Below are 19,035 nucleotides of genomic sequence, written 5' to 3'. Positions count from 1 at the left end.
GTAGAGAGTGGTGATAACATGAAGACAAGTTCCTGTATCCTTCTAAGGTCACTGGAGGGTCTAGAGAGTGGTGATAACATGAAGACAAGTTCCTGTATCCTTCTACGGTCACTGGAGGGTGTAGAGAGTGGTGATAACATGAAGACAAGTTCCTGTATCCTTCTACCGTCACTGGAGGATGTAGAGAGTGGTGATAACATGAAGACAAGTTCCTGTATCACTCTGGGGTCAATAGAGGATGTCCGCTGGGGTGATGACAGTAACGGTCTGTGATTGGTAAGAGGGGTGAAAACATAAAGAAAAGTATCTTAGAGAAGAGTTGGCACCTCTCCTGACATGTCTGCTTCAGTAACCACTTCCATCCCCCATGTAATAACAATTCTGGAGCATCTATTCTTATAAATCTATGATGTGCCTATATTAAGTTATGAATTACTAGCTGCCTACAATGAAGGTCCAAATGGGTGTTATCAGTTGACGGTGTGTCTGTACACCTTCTGACACTATCCAATCAGTGCTGCCATAATCAGACGGCAGGGACACACCCCAATTAGGTAACACCCATCTGGACCTTCATAGCAAACTGCTAGCAGGAATAATAGAGAAATGGCACAACACAGAGTCATAAGAATAGATGCTCCAGATTTCAGATCACATAGGGAGGCAAGCAGTTATTAAAACAGACATGTTAGGAACTTATGGCCTATCCACAGGATAGAGGATGTGTCTGATCAGCGGGGGCCCAACCACTGGAGCCCCTGCTAATCACTAGGACAGGGGCCTGTGTTTACCTGTTTAAATGGGGCTGCAGACACGTATGCATGTCCCCTGCTCCATTGAACTGTACTGGACTGCCAGAGATAACAGAGCACAAGCGCTCAGCAATATCTGGCAGCTCCATAGAGCGGCAGCGTGCATGCGTCCGCCAATGCATTCAGATAAGTAATGAGACAACACCTTTAAAAGAGTTTCCCAGTGGAATCATTTTATTAGAAAACAGGTTTGAAATGGGGGGAAAAAAAATCAATACTCACCGATCCCCTCTGTTGCTCCACCCCCCAGTGTATGTAAATAAGAGCCTTGGATCACAGCACATATGACTACAGAACCCACTGTCCACATGGCCAGCCACAGGGTTCAGAGGGCCCCATAATATAGCCCTTCAGTGTCCTTATAACACAGCCCCATAATATAGCCCTTCCGTCTCCTTATAACACAGGGCCCCATAATATAGCCCTTCAGTGTCCTTATAACACAGGGCCCCATAATATAGCCCTTCAGTGTCCTTATAACACAGGGCCCCATAATATAGCCCTTCAGTGTCCTTATAACACAGGGCCCCCATAATATAGCCCTTCAGTGTCCTTATAACACATGGCCCCATAATATAGCCCTTCCGTCTCCTTATAACACAGGGCCCCATAATATAGCCCTTCAGTGTCCTTATAACACAGGGCCCCATAATATAGCCCTTCCGTCTCCTTATAACACAGGGCCCCATAATATAGCCCTTCCGTCTCCTTATAACACAGGGCCCCCATAATATAGCCCTTCAGTGTCCTTATAACCAGGGCTGTGGAGTCGGTAGATAAATGGTCCGACTCAGACTCCTCAGTTTTTGGTACTTCCGACTCCTCTGTATTTAATATGCAAATGTATTTTATACATTCCTTGAAGGAAATAAAGGAAGCATACATGTCATTACCACAGAACTACTGGCCAGGAAGCCGCTGCCTTCTCCTTTGTGTGCTGATCTTCTGCTGAAGATCGGGCAGTGGGGGGATCCAGGACGGGGCATTTATTGTAAAACCTGATTTCCCTAGTAGAATCCCATAGTCCTGTTTAAAGTTTAAGCTAACAATCTGAGTTTACAAGTTTTTATAGCCTTAGCTGAATGACAGCAGTTTTTCAAATGGTTTATCTGGCATAACTACTGTGAGGGGGCACATATCTGGACATAACTATTGTGAGGAGGGCACATATCAGGGTATAACTACTGTGAGGAGGGCACATATCAGGGTATAACTACTGTGAGGAGGGCACATATCAGGGTATAAGTACTGTGAGCTGTGAGGAGGGTACTTATCAGGGCATAACTACTGTGAGGGGGCACGAGTGAGCATTACTACTGTGAAGAGGGCACATATCTGGCATAACTACTGTGAGGGGGCACATATCAGGGCATAACTACTGTGAGCTGTGAGGAGGGTACTTATCAGGGCATAACTACTGTGAGGGGGCACGAGTGAGCATTACTACTGTGAAGAGGGCACATATCTGGCATAACTACTGTGAGGGGGCACATATCTGGGCATAACTACTGTGAGGGGGCACATATCAGGGCATAACTACTGTGAGCTGTGAGGAGGGTACATATCAGGGCATAACTACTGTGAGCTGTGAGGAGGGTACTTATCAGGGCATAACTACTGTGAGGGGGCACGAGTGAGCATTACTACTGTGAAGAGGGCACATATCTGGCATAACTACTGTGAGGGGGCACATATCGGCATAACTACTGTGAGGGGGCACATATCAGGGCATAACTACTGTGAAGAGGGCACATATCTGGGCATAACTACTGTGAGGGGGCATGTGTGAGCATTACATCTGTGAAGAGGGCACATATCTTGGCATTATTACTGTTAGGGGGCACATATCTAGGCATAACTACTGTGAGGGGGCACATATCTGGGCATAACTACTGTGAGGGGGCATGTGTGAGCATTAAATCTGTGAAGAGGGCACATATCTTGGCATTATTACTGTGAGGGGTCATGTGATGTATACATGTGTGTAATGTATGTAGTGCAGTATGTGATGATCACACACTGCACTACATACATTACACACATGTATACATCACATACTGCGCTGTCACCTTCTTCTGCAGGTCTATCTTGATGTCTGGTCTTTAGGCTTCAGTCAGATCCTCCACCGCCATGCTTGCGGCGTGTGCCCGACACCACCAGGAGCTGGCCCCTCCTCCTTTCATCTCCCGCCGGCTTCTCCTACAGCAGGGCGCTCTATCGCTCCAGTGCCCGCCCAATCTTACCAATCAGGGGCGTAGCTAGAAATGACTGGGCCCCATAGCAAAAAAAATTATGGGCCCCCCTCCCGGATCTCCCACGCCCACATACCTATCGGACCTCCCACCCCTTCCAGAGCTCCCACCCAAACACCCCTCCAGGACCTCCCACCCCAACATCCCCCTAAGTGTCGTCCACAGATCCCCCCATTCAGTGTCCTCCACAAATCCCCCCATTCAGTGTCGTCCACAGATCCCCCCATTCAGTGTCCTCCACAGATCCCCCCCTTCAGTGTCCTCCACAGATCCCCCCCCTTCAGTGTCCTCCACAGATCCCCCCCCTTCAGTGTCCTCCACAGATCCCCACCCCTTCAGTGTCCTTCACAGATCCCCCCCCCCCCATCCAGAGCCGCTTCCTAGCTAATTTATTCACTGCACTTGCGTCTGTGAAATTGAAGAGAAGCTCCGTAATCTCGCACAGGCACACTGGCAGAGGCCAGGAAGACGGTGCATGCGCACTTCGATGCCTCTGCCTGTGTGAGATTACAGCGCTTCTCATCAATTTCACAGAGGCAAGTGCAGTGAATAAATTAGCTATGAGGCGGCGCTGGGTGGGGAGATCGCTTTGCTGCCTGTGCCGTTCGCAGCGCGCCCTGTGCTGATTAAGTCCGGTCACTGCGCGGGCCGCATTACACGGCTTCGTGGGCCGCATTTGGCATCACTGGTTTAAGCCATTCTGTTGTTGATTTACTTCTATGCTTTGGATCGTTGTCCTGTTGCAACACCCATCTTCTGTTGAGCTTCAGCTGGTGGACAGATGGCCTTAAGTTCTCCTGCAAAATGTCTTAATAAACTTGGGAATTCATTTTTCCTTCGATGATAGCAATCCGTCCAGGCCCTGACGCAGCAAAGCAGCCCCAAACCATGATGCCCCCACCACCATACTTCACAGTTGGGATGAGGTTTTGATGTTGGTGTCCTGTGCCTCTTTTTCTCCACACATAGTGTTGTGTGTTTCTTCCAAACAAGTCAACTTTGGTTTCATCTGTCCACAGAATATTTTGCCAGTACTGCTGTGGAACATCCAGGTGCTCTTGTGCAAACTAAACGTGCAGCAATGTTTTTTTGGACAGCAGTGGCTTCCCCTGTGGTATCCTCCCATGAAATCATTCTTGTTTAGTGTTTTACGTATCGTAGATTCGCTAACAGGGATGTTACCATATGCCAGAGACTTTTGTAAGTCTTTAGCTGACACTCTAGGATTCTTCTTCACCTCATTGAGCAGTCTGCGCGTGCTCTTGCAGTCATCTTTACAGGACAGCCACTCCTAGAGAGAGTAGCAGCAGACCTGAACTTTCTCCATTTATAGACAGTTTGTCTTACCGTGGACTGATGAACAGCAAGGCTTTTGGAGATACTTTTATAACCCTTTCCAGCTTTATGCAAGTCAACAATTCTTAATCGTAGGTCTTCTGAGAGCTCTTTTGTGCGAGGCATCATTCACATCAGGCAATGCTTCTTGTGAAAAGCAAACCCAGAACTGGTGTGTGTTTTTTATAGGGCAGGGCAGCTGTAACCAACACCTCCAATCTCATCTCATTGATTGGACTCCAGTTGGCTGACACCTCACTCCAATTAGCTCTTGGAGATGTCATTAGTCTAGGGGTTCACATAGTTTTTCCACCTGCACTGTGAATGTTTACATGGTGTGTTCAATAAAAACATAGTAACATTTAATTCTTTGTGTGTTATTAGTTTAAGCAGACTGCGATTGTCTATTGTTGTGACTTAGATGAAGATCAGATCACATTTTATGACCAATTTGTGCAGAAATCCATATCATTCCAAAGGGTTCACATACTTTTTCTTGCAACTGTATAACACAGGGCCCCATAATATAACCCTTCCATCTCCTTATAACACCGGGCCCCCCTAATATAGCCCTTCCATCTCCTTATAACACAGGGCCCTATAATATAACCCTTCAGTGTCCTTATAACACAGGGCCCCCATAATATAGTCCCTCAGTGTCCTGATAACACAGGGCCCCCATAATATAGCCCTTCCATCTCCTTATAACACAGGGCCCCCATAATATAGCCCCTCAGTGTCCTCATAACACAGGGCCCCCATAATATAGCCCTTCAGTGTCCTTATAACACATGGCCCCCATAATATAGCCCTTCCATCTCCCTATAACACAGGGCCCCATAATATAGCCCTTCCATCTCCTTATAACACAGGGCCCCCATAATATAGCCCTTCCATCTCCTTATAACACAGGGCCCCCATAATATAGCCCTTCAGTGTCCTTATAACACAGGGCCCCCATAATATAGCCCTTCAGTGTCCTTATAACACAGGGGGCCCCATAATATATCCCTTCCGTCTCCTTATAACACAGGGCCCGCATAATATTGTCATAACACAGGGCCCCCAAAATATATCCCTTTGGTTTCCTCATAATAACCCCAGACATAGGCTTTTCAGACAAGTCCTGACCACAGGGTGCAGCACATAACCGCTAGCAGTGTGCACAGTGCCAAACACGGGGCTCGCATAAGGAAAACGGCGCCTCCTATAGCCTCATAATGGAATGTTCCTCCGACTGCAAACAAGCCGTCTAAACTACAAGTCCCAGCATTCCCTGCACTAGTAGAGGCACTAATGACTTATCTCTGTGCACAGACAGCCGCACGTCTACACTCCGTGCTCCCGGCACGGATAGAATTTTACCCCCTATTATCAAGGACGAGAGAGACTGGAAGCCTCTACTGCCGTGCCAGTTTAGAAAATGGCGTCTTCCCGTCCGCTCATACGTCTCAGCGGAAATGACGTAAGACATACATAGTTTCCATGGGAACCTTCGTCGCGTCCCGGAAGTTGCCTCTAAAATCCCATATTTACTAATTGCCAGAAGCTGAATTATGCCGGCGGTGTCTGGAGAAGGTGAGAGGCAGGCGGCGTCAATATGTCCTGTTACATTCTGCAACCACAAGTCCCAGCATGCCTGCCGGTCACGGGCGTTGCTCCCCTATCACTGCAGCTGGGTTTAACCCCTTATTGACCGCGTTCTACTTACCCCGTTTTGAGATTTTTTTAAATTTTTTGCTGCCTGATTATACTCCACAATGTTTTTAAAGATGGCTGGTGCTTTACTTTTACACAATTTTTTGCAGAAATATTTTGGGGGTAAAAAAGGTCAATCCGCCCCCCCCCCCCCCCTATTATATATATATATTTTTTTTTTTACTCCTTTGGGGCATTTACACGACTGTATGTATATTACGGATCCGCAAAATAAGGAGGACGTCCATTTATTTATTTTTTTGTGTGGACCCATTGACTTCAACGGGTCCGCATTTGCAGCCAAGAATAGGATGTTCTATCTTGTGGAATGGACATATCATGCGGAAAGCACATGGAAGACATCAGTGCGCTCACCGCATCCGTATGTCCGTTCCGCAAAAAGATAAAACGTGTCCTATTTTTGACTGCATATGTGGACCACGGAGCCATTAAAGTCAACGAGTACGCAAAAAAAAAAAAAAAAACTGAAGCAGCATGGACATCATCATCCTTATTTTGCAGATCCATGTTTCTCCGACTGCAAAATACATTCAGTAGTGTGAATGCACCATTTGTAGATTGCATAAAGTGCGGGGCCCCCACCCCCTACGAAGTCTATATGGTTAAAGGGGTAATCCAGTTATTTCAAGTTATGTCCTATTCACAGGATAGAGAATAATTAGCTGACCAGTAGGGGTCCTGCCGCTGAGAACCACACCTGTTTACAGCAATGCGGGCTCCGCTCCCCACAGGGCCCCCAGAATGAACGGAGAAGCAGATCAAACACGTGTACTGACGCTTCATTCATGTATTTTGGTGCCAGAACCAGACCTTATCGCCTATTTACAGGATAGGTCATAGCCCACCTCCCAGCCGTCCCGGATCCGGCAGGACAGTCCTGGATTTCCAGTATGTCCCTCTTTTAACCCTATGTGTGTCCTAAGCATGCAGTTGACTGCAAAAGTTAAGAAGTGAGCAGTCAGTCAGCTTCCTACTTCACCATTCAGCGGCCGGCGCTCTCCCCTGCAGCAGACTCAATGCCCTGAAGTTATTGCTCCTGGAGAGAACAGAGTCCGAGGCTCATTCCCCAGCCAGGGTATCAGACAGCACGACTACTGCTGGGGAGAGCAGGATCTTCTTTGCTCATCGGAGGAACAGTACTGTAAAATGGGGAACAGTTACTGTGTGGTGGCACTATGGGGGCTTAAAGTGTAACTGTCATTTTTTTATTCTTGTAATGTATAGGGGTAGTGATGTTGACCATTTTTGTAATATACTTTAATTACTGAAATCATACATTTCTATTAGAAAAATAGCTTTAATGTGGCCCATTTTGAGCCTTAGCGGCGCTCCTCTGTCTTCTGCTTACATAACACAGTCAGCGTTGAGTAGGTCTCCACAGTTGTGTAAACTGAAGACAGAGGAGCGCCGCTAAGGCTCAAAATGGGCCACTTTAGAGCTATTTTTCTAATAGAAATGTATGATTTCAGTAATTAACGTATATTACAAAATATTCAGTATCACTCACTGCCCCTACACATTACAAGAATAAAAAAATAAGAATGACAGTTACACTTTAACTACTGTGTGGGGACACTAAGGGGACATAACTACTGTGTGGGGGCACTAAGGGGACATAACTACTGTGTGGGGGCACTAAGGGGACATAACTACTGTGTGGGGGCACTAAGGAGACATAACTACTGTGTGGGGGCACTAAGGAGACATAACTACTGTGTGTGGGCACTAAGGAGACATAACTACTGTGTGGGGACAATAAGGGAATAATTACTGTGTGGGGGCACTAAGGGAATAACTACTGTGTGGGGGCACTAAGGGAATAACTACTGTGTGGGGGCACTAAGGGGGCTGGGTGGGATTGGGTGTGTATAGGTAGACAGTGGGTGGAGTTAGAGGCGTGGCCTTATGACAAGGCTTTTCACAAATGTGTTGTATCATGAGGGGTCTGACTGCTGAGACCCCCACAATCAGGGGGTCCCGTGTCCCCGGTATGAATGGAGCATGTGCCCTGATTCTTCCATTCAGATAGCCGAGCACTGGTTTATCTCCCTCAGTCAATGACTGGAGCATAGCGCACTTGCTCGTCCTGCGCTCCAACCACTTACCGCCATCAATAGATAAAAATTGCCAGATGCACAGAGAAGGGGATAACATAGAAGAAAAAACCAATATAATACAGTGCACCCGTCAGCCGATCCCGCCTTAAACCACCAACCAGAAAAGTCCAGCACACAATGAGCGGCTGTACTTCAGGCGCTTGTCCTGAGTGCCGTCCATTTCCCACATACAGTATGGATGAATGAGTCCCCCCACAATCACTAGAAAGTAGGTCACGCCCCCTGTATCCTCTTACCCCCACTACCGCTGTATGGAGCAGTTGACACAAGGCGGGTTGCGCGTGCGCGCGGCTGCTCCATCCAAACTGTATGGAATTGGCTGAAACATCCGAGCCCTGTCCCAGTCCTTGACCGGTCCCAGCGGAGGGGCCCCCACTGATCACGCATTTATCTGATCAATGTATATAAAGTATTTTCTCCAAGATATTGACCCGTGTGTATTCTGCCCCTGGACGCTACAGCCGTGCAGCACAAGAGGCGAGAGCTCAGCAGCATCCACGAGGCGGTGAGGTGCGGACATGTTGAAGAGCTAGCGGCACTGGTGAAGAACGGGAGTAGCGTGAATGACGTGGACCCGGTCCATAGGTTTACTCCGCTGCACTGGGCCGCACACTCCGGGAGTCTGGAGGTGATTAACAACTTCCAAATACAATGAGGGCGATTTACTAAGCTTGGGGAGTCTTTGGCCGTCCTTACATCAGAAATTAGAATCGACGCCTGCAGTTTGCTCTAGAATTTGTGACAGTTTTTGGCATAAGTAAACCTGTCAGTCCACTGGAGGACCCGCCCTCCACATCAAGCCATTCCCACTTTTCAAAAGTTGTGAGGGACAAGAATTTTTTTATATAAAAGTTGCGTAAAGCCCCGATTGAACACTGAAGTGCGAGTGGTCAAACTGCTGGAGACTTTAAGGGCCAGAAAGATCAATTCAGGACTAATTTTTTTTAGACAACCCCATTGGTAAATTTTGTAGATTTTTATGGCTCTGCCTAAATATTAATATTCCTATCTTAAAGGGGTTGTCCCATTAAGACAACATATCCCCTATCCCAAGGTGCCCCTGCAGTTAGATTCTCCCCTAACCCTTTAAGGTGCATACTAGGTTATTATGGAGTTCCATGTAAAAGTATGCAGTAAGCTCAGAAGCTCCCTCTAGTGGTGGCCAGAGGCAGATTTGTTTGTAACTTTCTGCCTCTGCAGGGGATTTAGAGCTCTGTACCAGGAATACTGAACTGCAACCATTATAAAGATATAAAGAAAAATTAATCAGCACAGAATTTGTAAACTAGTTAAGTAATAACATTTGATTTTATAGGGCACACATTCCCTTTGATTCTCACTATAATCAGTGTGTCTGTCATCTTGCAGTGTCTTCATTGGCTGTTATGGCATGGAGCTGACATCACCGACGTTACCACCAGAAGGTGGACGGCAGCTCACTTAGCTGCCATAAAAGGCCAAGACGCCTGCATGCAGGTACAGAGTAATTCAGTGGTGTCTCCGGGTCCAGGCCTGTCTATCATATAAGACGATTTTACAGTACGAGCCGGGGATTTACACCTTCTTTTTCTTTATTACAGGCCCTGATACTCAGCGGAGCAGACTTGTCAGCTAAAGACGACCGTCAGTGCACTGCTGCACACCTGGCCGCGTCCCATGGACACTCATTCACTCTACAGAGCATTCTGCGTAGTGGAGCGGTGAGCATGGTGTAATATACCGATTATGTGTTATACTGATAAGTGAGTGTGGGGTTGTAGCATTCCATATGTGTTGTATTTATTACAGGATACAAGCAGCCCTGATATTAATGGCTGGACACCGGTTCATTACGCTGCATTTCATGGTCGACTTGGCTGTTTACAACTTCTTGTGAGGTGGGGGGCTACTGTAGTAGAAATCGATCAAAATGGAAACTCGCCAGGTATTTGTGCTAACAGATTTTTTATTACAGTATAATACTGACATCTATGTACAATATTATAACTACTATAATACTGATCCTATGTCCAAGAATATAACTACTATAATACCGCCTCCTATGTACAGGAATATAACTGCTATCATACTGCTCCTATGTACAGGAATATAACTACTATAATACTGCTCCTATGTACAATATTATAACTACTGTAATACTGCCCCTATGTACAAGAATATAACTACTATAATACTGCTCCTATGTACAAGATTATAACTACTATAATACTGCTCCTATGTACAAGAATATAACTACTATAATACTGCTCCTATGTACAAGAATATAACTACTATAATACTGCCTCCTATGTACAAGAATATAACTACTATAATACTGCTCCTATGTACAAGAATATAACTACTATAATACTGCATCCTATGTACAAGAATATAACTACTATAATACTGCTCCTATGTACAAGAATATAACTACTATAATACTGCTCCTATGTACAAGAATATAACTACTATAATACTGCTCCTATGTACAAGAATATAACTACTATAATACTACCTCCTATGTACAAGAATATAACTACTATAATACTGCTCCTATGTACAAGAATATAACTACTATAATACTGCCCCTATGTACAAGAATATAACTACTATAATACTGCTCCTATGTACAAGAATATAACTACTATAATACGGCTCCTATGTACAAGAATATAACTACTATTATACTGCTCCTATGTACAAGAATATAACTACTATAATACTGCCCCTATGTACAAGAATATAACTACTATAATACTGCTCCTATGTACAAGAATGTAACTATTATAATACTGCCTCCTATGTACAAGAATATAACTACTATAATACTGCCTCCTATGTACAAGAATATAACTACTATAATACTGCTCCTATGTACAAGAATATAACTACTATAATACTGCTCCTATGTACAAGAATATAACTACTATAATACTGCTCCTATGTACAAGAATATAACTACTATAATACTGCCTCCTATGTACAAGAATATAACTACTATAATACTACCTCCTATGTACAAGAATATAACTACTATAATACTGCTCCCTATGTACAAGAATATAACTACTATAATACTGCTCCCTATGTACAAGAATATAACTACTATAATACTGCTCCTATGTACAAGAATATAACTACTATAATACTGCTCCTATGTACAAGAATATAACTACTATAATACTGCTCCTATGTACAAGAATATAACTACTATAATACTGCTCCTATGTACAAGAATATAACTACTATAATACTGCTCCCTATGTACAAGAATATAACTACTATAATACTGCTCCTATGTACAAGAATATAACTACTATAATACTGCTCCTATGTACAAGAATATAACTACTATAATACTGCTCCTATGTACAAGAATATAACTACTATAATACTGCTCTTATGTACAAGAATATAACTACTATAATACTGCTCCTATGTACAAGAATATAACTACTATAATACTGCTCCTATGTACAAGAATATAACTACTATAATACTGCTCCTATATACAAGAATATAACTACTATAATACTGCTCCTATGTACAAGAATATAATAACTACTATAATACTGCCTCCTATGTACAAGAATATAACTACTATAATACTGCTCCTATGTACAAGAATATAACTACTATAATACTGCTCCTATATACAAGAATATAACTACTATAGGGGGCGGAGTCTGACTGCCAACCTGGAAAGTCGCATGTAGGAGAGCTCCTCTCCCAGCAATCCTGCAACCTGGTTAATTTTGCACTTTAACCCAGCAAAATATGGGGAAAGTTGGCAGATTCATCCCCACAGACAAGACAGACTCCCCAAAATCTGTTCGTGGGGCTACAGACATGGAGCGTTATCTTAATAAGAAGTCATCCAGCAGCACCAGCGGTGGGGCTAAAATGGCGCCGTCTGCACCGGACGACTGGTCAGTGGATTCAGAAGGGGCTTCAGGAGTGAACACTGACCCAGAAGATGGATCGTTGCAGCCAGGTACAGCCCCAATATCGAGGAAATTCCTCCAACAGGCCCTCTCCATGGCCATAGCTCCTGTACTCCATGATCTGCAAGAGATCAAATCTGACTTAAAACAGATCGGTCACAGAGTGGAGACGCTGGAGGGCAACCAAGCGGCCATCTTAACACACGCACATACCCTGGGTGCGAACGCGGCAGCATGTATGGTCTCCCTGGACACTGCTTTCTCCCTAATCGAAGACCAGGAGAACCGCAGCAGGCGGAAAAATATACGTCTGCGCGGTCTCCCTGAACAAGTCACACACGAGGAGTTACCTGAAGTGGCGGCCGCCATCTTTGAAAGCCTTTTGGGTGCTGAGAACACTGGCGCCATAGAAATTGAACGCATTCACCGTTCACTCCGGCCAAAACCGAAGGAGAATGAAAATCCAAGAGACGTGGTGTGTGGCCTTCTGAAATATTCAGACACAGCGGCGATATTGAGAGCTGCAAGAGAACAGAAGGAGCTCACCTACAAGGAGGCAAAGATCCTCATGTTCCAGGATTTGGCGCCATCAACGCTGAATAAGCGGAGGGCCCTCAGACCCATCACCGATCATCTGAGGCACATTAAGACCCCTTATAAGTGGCTCTTTCCTTTCGGCCTAACGTTTGCCATAGGGGGCAGAAGATGCACCATAAGAGTACCAGGGGATCTTGCAGCTGCGTGGGAACTACTCCAGACCACACCTATGGACATCCTATCATGGCTGCCCTCGGCGGAGACAGGGGTCCCTCTACCAGAATTACCGGAGGCCCAGAGGTGGAATACAGCGGCGCCAAGGAGGAAGACGGGTTCCAGATTCAGGGACACTTGAGCGCCTTCGACTGCAAAGTTATCAGCTTATTGAACAAGGGCACAGTTGAGTATCCATGTCGCCCTGTTATATGGAACTGCTGCATCTAAGCAATCACATTGTTTGTGTTATAACATGCCGTTTTCAGCTATTTAGATAGTTTTCTGTAGTATACTATCTATATATGACAGTTAATAAGCTCAGTTTGAGGTTGTCTAGTAGTACCACAGCTATATTGTCAGACATGCTGGGTTTCACCAGACTGCATTTTGTGCTGCACCAGGTCTGTCGGGGTGAGCTGGACTTACAGGATCCCTTGTGTGGTTCTTGTTTTCCCCCCTTCATGCCTCACATCAGGGGACTACCTGTGCAGCCCTGGTGCAAGCACATTTTTGGAGGGGCATACAGGCTGTTCATACTGCTTGTTAGGGGTCGGCTCAGTCGTGTTAACCCTCTCCTATGTTACTTGGTCACAGTCCCAGGTTTTAGTTGGATTGTGCACTATGTTAGTGTTTTATGTTTCACAAAATCTCTAGTGAAAAGGCTAATCAGGCTGCTCTATACTGTTGCTCTTAGTTATGCAGGATGTCTAGGTTAAAGTGTACCTCTTTCAATGTCAGGGGTTTTAACACTCCTCAAAAGAGATCCCAAGTTCTACGCCTATTGAAAAAATCCCATACCGATATATGTTTCTTTCAGGAACTACATTTTAAAACTAAAAGTGTTCCTACCCTCCAAAAGAGCTACTTCAATACTTGGTTCCTTAGCACATTCGATAAGGCCAAAAGAGGAGTAGGTATCGCTATCGCCAAAAGAGTTCCCTTCAAAATGTCAGATTCACAGTTGGATTCTGAGGGCAGATATGTGTTCGTGAAGGGCTTCATTGGCACGCAGCGGATAACTTTAGCCAGTTTATATAGCCCCAACAGGGGACAAAAGTTATGGATATCCCAAACTCTACAAAAATTCACAATATTTGCAGAAGGGATATGTCTGGTTGGGGGAGATCTAAACGTGCCTCTGAACCCCTTCGTGGACACATCAGATGGTTGCACTCAGCAAACTCAGGCGACACTGGGTCACATAAATGCCCGCTTAGCAGAGGCGAGACTGACAGATGCATGGCGCCTAGTACACCCAAATGGTAGAGACTATACTTTTTTTTTCTGCGGCCCACAATGTTTATAAGAGATTGGACTATCTCCTAGTCTCAAACACCTGTATAGACATGGTAGAACAGGCAGTTATAGATCCCATCACAATTTCGGATCATGCCCCAGTATCGATGGTGATACATTTGGCCAGTTTACCCCCTCAGAATAAACAGTGGAGACTGAATGAGACTTTGCTAGATAAAAAGGAAGCAGTTGATTCACTGTCGCGGAAGCTGTCGTGGTTTTTTGGGGTGAATTTAACGCCAGATGTCTCACTAGAGACTGTGTGGGAAACACACAAATCAGTAATGAGAGGAGAATTAATATCCTTAGGGAGTAGAGTTAAGAAAGAGAGACAAAAGTTGCTCCATTCTCTTCTTAAACAGATTGTTGATCTGGAGACTGTACATAAGAGGTCGAAAGCCTTGAAGACACAGCAAGAACTTTTTCTCCTGAGAGCAAAACTGAAAGATCACCTCAATGCATGCCACGCCAGGGCATATCAGTATGCTCAGTTTCGCTTTTTCTCTCATGGTGATAAAGGAACGAAGCTAATGTCCTCCCTCATTAAGCAGAGGAAAGACTCTATGTACATCTCCAGTATCAAGTCCTCTGATGGTAAGCAGTTACACAGGACGGCAGACATAGCCAGAGAATTTCAAAAATTTTATCAGGATCTATACGGGCTGGATAATCGAACCTCTCACCTAGATCCAACTGTGGACTTAGTGGTAACCAACTTTCTACACCGCCTAAAACTACCCCAGCTTAGTAGTGAAGAGGGAAGTTCTCTGACTGTACCTGTTACTGGCCCGGAGTTAATGAAGATCCTGAAATCCATGCCCCTAGGAAAGTGCCCCGGTCCAGATGGATTTCCGGTGGGCTATTACAGAAAATTCGCGGACATTTTATGCCCACATCTTACGAATTGGTGCAATGCTCTTCTTACAGGGGGGCAGCTGCATAGTCAATCCCTAGAAGCTACTGTAACTATTCTGCCTAAGCCTGGGAAGGACCCTACACTCTGCGGGAGTTACAGGCCCATATCTCTCTTAAACGTTGATATTAAGGTCTGGGCTAAGCTCTTGGCCTCTCGTCTCAGCTTGTTCCTCCCTAAGCTTATACATCCTGACCAAGCTGGTTTCGTGCCAGGAAGAGAGGGGAACCATAACTCCTGCAGAGTAGTTACGGCCATTCAATGGGCAAAAAGACAGGGTATTCCCCTGGTCTGCTTGAGCGTGGATGCGGAGAAGGCCTTCGACCGGGTAAATTGGAGCTTTATGAAGAGGACGTTACACAGTTTTGGTATTCCACCACAATTTCAGGATGCTATTATGTCCCTATATACCAATCCAAGTGCTAAAATTAGAGTTAATGGCACTCTGTCACCTTCGTTCCCTATTCATAACGGCACCCGACAGGGCTGTCCCTTATCACCAGCTCTCTATATCTTGGTAATGGAGACTCTCCTTCAAGCCATTAGAATACATCCTGATATTAGAGGGGTCAGAGCCAAAAATGACATGATTGAATACACCAATGTCGCCTATGCTGACGACCTTTTGGTGCTAATTTCCAACCCGGTTGAGGCCTTCCCGCATCTTCTCTCTCTGTTTGACTTATATGGTAAGATCTCCAACTATAAGGTAAATTACTCTAAATCTGAAGTTATGAATATATCAGCTCCCCCAAGAAGCGTTCTCTCCCTTAAAACCACGACACCTTTCATCTGGCAATCCTCTCATATCTCCTACTTAGGAATCAAAATTCCGTCAGATCTAAGGAATATCTTTCACCTGAACTACAAACCCCTGATTACCGAGATACAGAGCCAACTTGGTTCCCTCCGCATTCCATTTGCTTCTTGGATGGGGAGGAAAAACTTGTTAAAAGCTTTTATACTGCCTAAAGTGCTATACGTCATGCAGATGTTACCTGTTCTCCTCCCTGCCTCATTTTTCACACAGATACGCAGACTTTTCTCTAGCTACCTGTGGGGTGGTAAGAGTGTTAGGATTTCACATAGCAGACTGATTTTACGGAGGAATCAAGGGGGTTTCGCCTTACCGGATGTTCAGCTCTACTACAGGGCAATTCATCTCAGAAGATGGATGCAGCTTCATGTAACTAGTTGCTCAACACTTGGTAATGAGTTAGAACTGTTCCAGTTATCTCAATCTCAGAGGGCTGCGCTGTGGGGTCTGAGTTCATCTTCATTACATACACAGATGCTGCTCAGGGGCACAGGTCAGGTGGTCAAACAACTCAATAGAGATCATGACTTATTACGAAACCCTTCCTCAGTTATGCCTGCAGATCTGATTCCTTACGCAGTTAGGCCAACAGCAACACATATTCCCCCGGGGTGGGGCTCTCTGAGAAATTTCTCAACAAAGGAATTCCTAGAAAATGCCTTAGGCAAATTACCTAACGAACACACTATTAAGAACACCATAAAAGCATGCAACTTCCTAGACGTTGCAGATTTTGATTCTGTGGGTAAGGCCCTAGTAGATAAAAAAGCTTATGACCTGGACCAAACTTGGTTCGAGAAGATCATATCTTCTAATTCTCCACATAAGAGATTAATCTCATTGCTCTACCTGGCACTGAACACACCAAGATCCAATGTTCGCCCACAGTTTCTGAAAACATGGGAAACTGAATTGAATAGAACCTTCTCTGAAACAGACGTCCTCAGGCTATACGCACATTCACATGGCTTTTCTAGATGCGTCAAAGTGCAAGAACACTCCTTCAAGGTACTAACACAGTGGTACATGACGCCCAAACAGATGTTTTCAAGAGGGCTTTGTTCCACTGATCGGTGTTGGAGGTGCAAATCAGAAGAGGGCAACCTCTCACACATCCTATGGTATTGTGCAGGGATAAGACCATTCTGGGATGATATCTCCAATGCTCTGAAGTCAATTTTTCCATACTGATATAACACTAACACCTGATCTGGTCCTTTTGTGGCTACCTACAAAGGCGCTATCTCCATCTAGAGGCTGCCTCGCCACCCAACTAATTCAGGCAGCAAGACTGCTAATCCCTCAGAGATGGCTAAGTACTGAACCCCCTACCATTTCTCATTGGATACATAAGGTTGACCTCATCCAACGCTTAGAGGAACTAGCTAGTTGGGAATCCAGATCTCATGAGAAGCATGCTAAGATGTGGAGACCATGGTTACAATTTAGGGAATTAACATTATTAGCAGACTAAGAAAGGTCCATTGGCCCAGACATAGCTCATTATACTGTATACCTGATTGAATGTCACAAAATGCCTTTTCGACTTGAATAACTAGAGAGTTGTTTTGTTTATCGTTTTTATTGGTTTTATATGTCCTTAGGGCAGTTGCCCTCAATCCCAGAGGTCCTTGTAGACCATATACAAGTAGTACTTGCACTTTATTAAAGCTTAACTAATATGTGGTATTACAACAAAGTATTAGCATACCATCTGACCATCTACTAAATGCCTTAACTATGTAATATACATGTCAGACATGTGGTTATATGGTATGTGTATATTTGTATTGCAAACTTAAGAGAGGATATGCTTATCCTCAGATATGTTGTTATATGCTCTATATCCATATACCTACGAGTATAGAATGTCAACTTTATATCTTTGATCTTGACCTTTTTCAATAAAAAGATAATTGACAAGAATATAACTACTATAATACTGCTCCTATGTACAAGAATATAACTACTATAATACTGCTCCTATGTACAAGAATATAACTACTATAATACTGCTCCTATGTACAAGAATATAACTACTATAATACTGCTCCTATGTACAAGAATATAACTACTATAATACTGCCCCTATGTACAAGAATATAACTACTATAATACTGCTCCTATGTACAAGGATATAACTACTATAATACTGCCTACTATGTACAGGAATATAACTACTATAATACTGCTCCTATGTACTAGAATATAACTACTGTAATACTGCTCCTATGTACAAGAATATAACTACTATAATACTGCTCCTATGTACAAGAATATAACTACTATAATACTGCTCCTATGTACAAGAATATAACTACTATAATACTGCTCCTATGTACAAGAATATAACTACTATAATACTGCTCTTATGTACAATAATATAACGACTATAATACTGCCTCCTATGTACAAGAATATAACTACTATAATACTGCTCCTATGTACAAGAATATAACTACTATAATACTGCTCCTATGTACAAGAATATAACTACTATAATACTGCTCTTATGTACAGGAATATAACTACTATAATACTGCCTCCTATGTACAAGAATATAACTACTATAATACTGCTCCTATATACAAGAATATAACTACTATAATACTGCTCCTATATACAAGAATATAACTGCTATAATACTGCTCCTATGTACAAGAATATAACTGCTATAATACTGCTCCTATGTACAAGAATATAACTACTATAATACTGCTCCTATGTACAAGAATATAACTACTATAATACTGCTCCTATGTACAAGAATATAACTACTATAATACTGCTCCTATGTACAAGAATATAACTACTATAATACTGCTCCTATGTACAAGAATATAACTACTATAATACTGCTCCTATGTACAAGAATATAACTACTATAATACTGCTCCTATGTACAAGAATATAACTACTATAATACTGCTCCTATGTACAAGAATATAACTACTATAATACTGCTCCCTATGTACAAGAATATAACTACTATAATACTGCTCCTATGTACAAGAATATAACTACTATAATACTGCTCCTATGTACAAGAATATAACTACTATAATACTGCCTCCTATGTACAAGAATATAACTACTAT

General features: G+C 43.7%; 1 protein-coding gene across 1 annotated transcript in view; it reads left to right on the top strand.

Moving 5' to 3' along the window:
* The first annotated feature begins 5,942 nt into the window (after positions 1-5,942).
* Positions 5,943-19,035, top strand: part of ANKRD42 (ankyrin repeat domain 42) — a 30,348-nt gene continuing 17,255 nt past the window's right edge. The window contains exons 1-5 of the mRNA XM_040426398.1: positions 5,943-5,977; positions 8,697-8,863; positions 9,604-9,711; positions 9,816-9,935; positions 10,024-10,159. Of these exons, the coding sequence (XP_040282332.1) occupies positions 5,956-5,977; positions 8,697-8,863; positions 9,604-9,711; positions 9,816-9,935; positions 10,024-10,159 (553 nt within the window). The 5' untranslated portion in view covers positions 5,943-5,955. The remainder of the gene's footprint in view (positions 5,978-8,696; positions 8,864-9,603; positions 9,712-9,815; positions 9,936-10,023; positions 10,160-19,035) is intronic.

This window comes from Bufo bufo, chromosome 3 (genome assembly GCF_905171765.1).
Source record: "Bufo bufo chromosome 3, aBufBuf1.1, whole genome shotgun sequence".
Lineage (NCBI taxonomy): Eukaryota > Metazoa > Chordata > Amphibia > Anura > Bufonidae > Bufo > Bufo bufo.
This window is presented reverse-complemented; position numbering and strand designations above follow the sequence as displayed.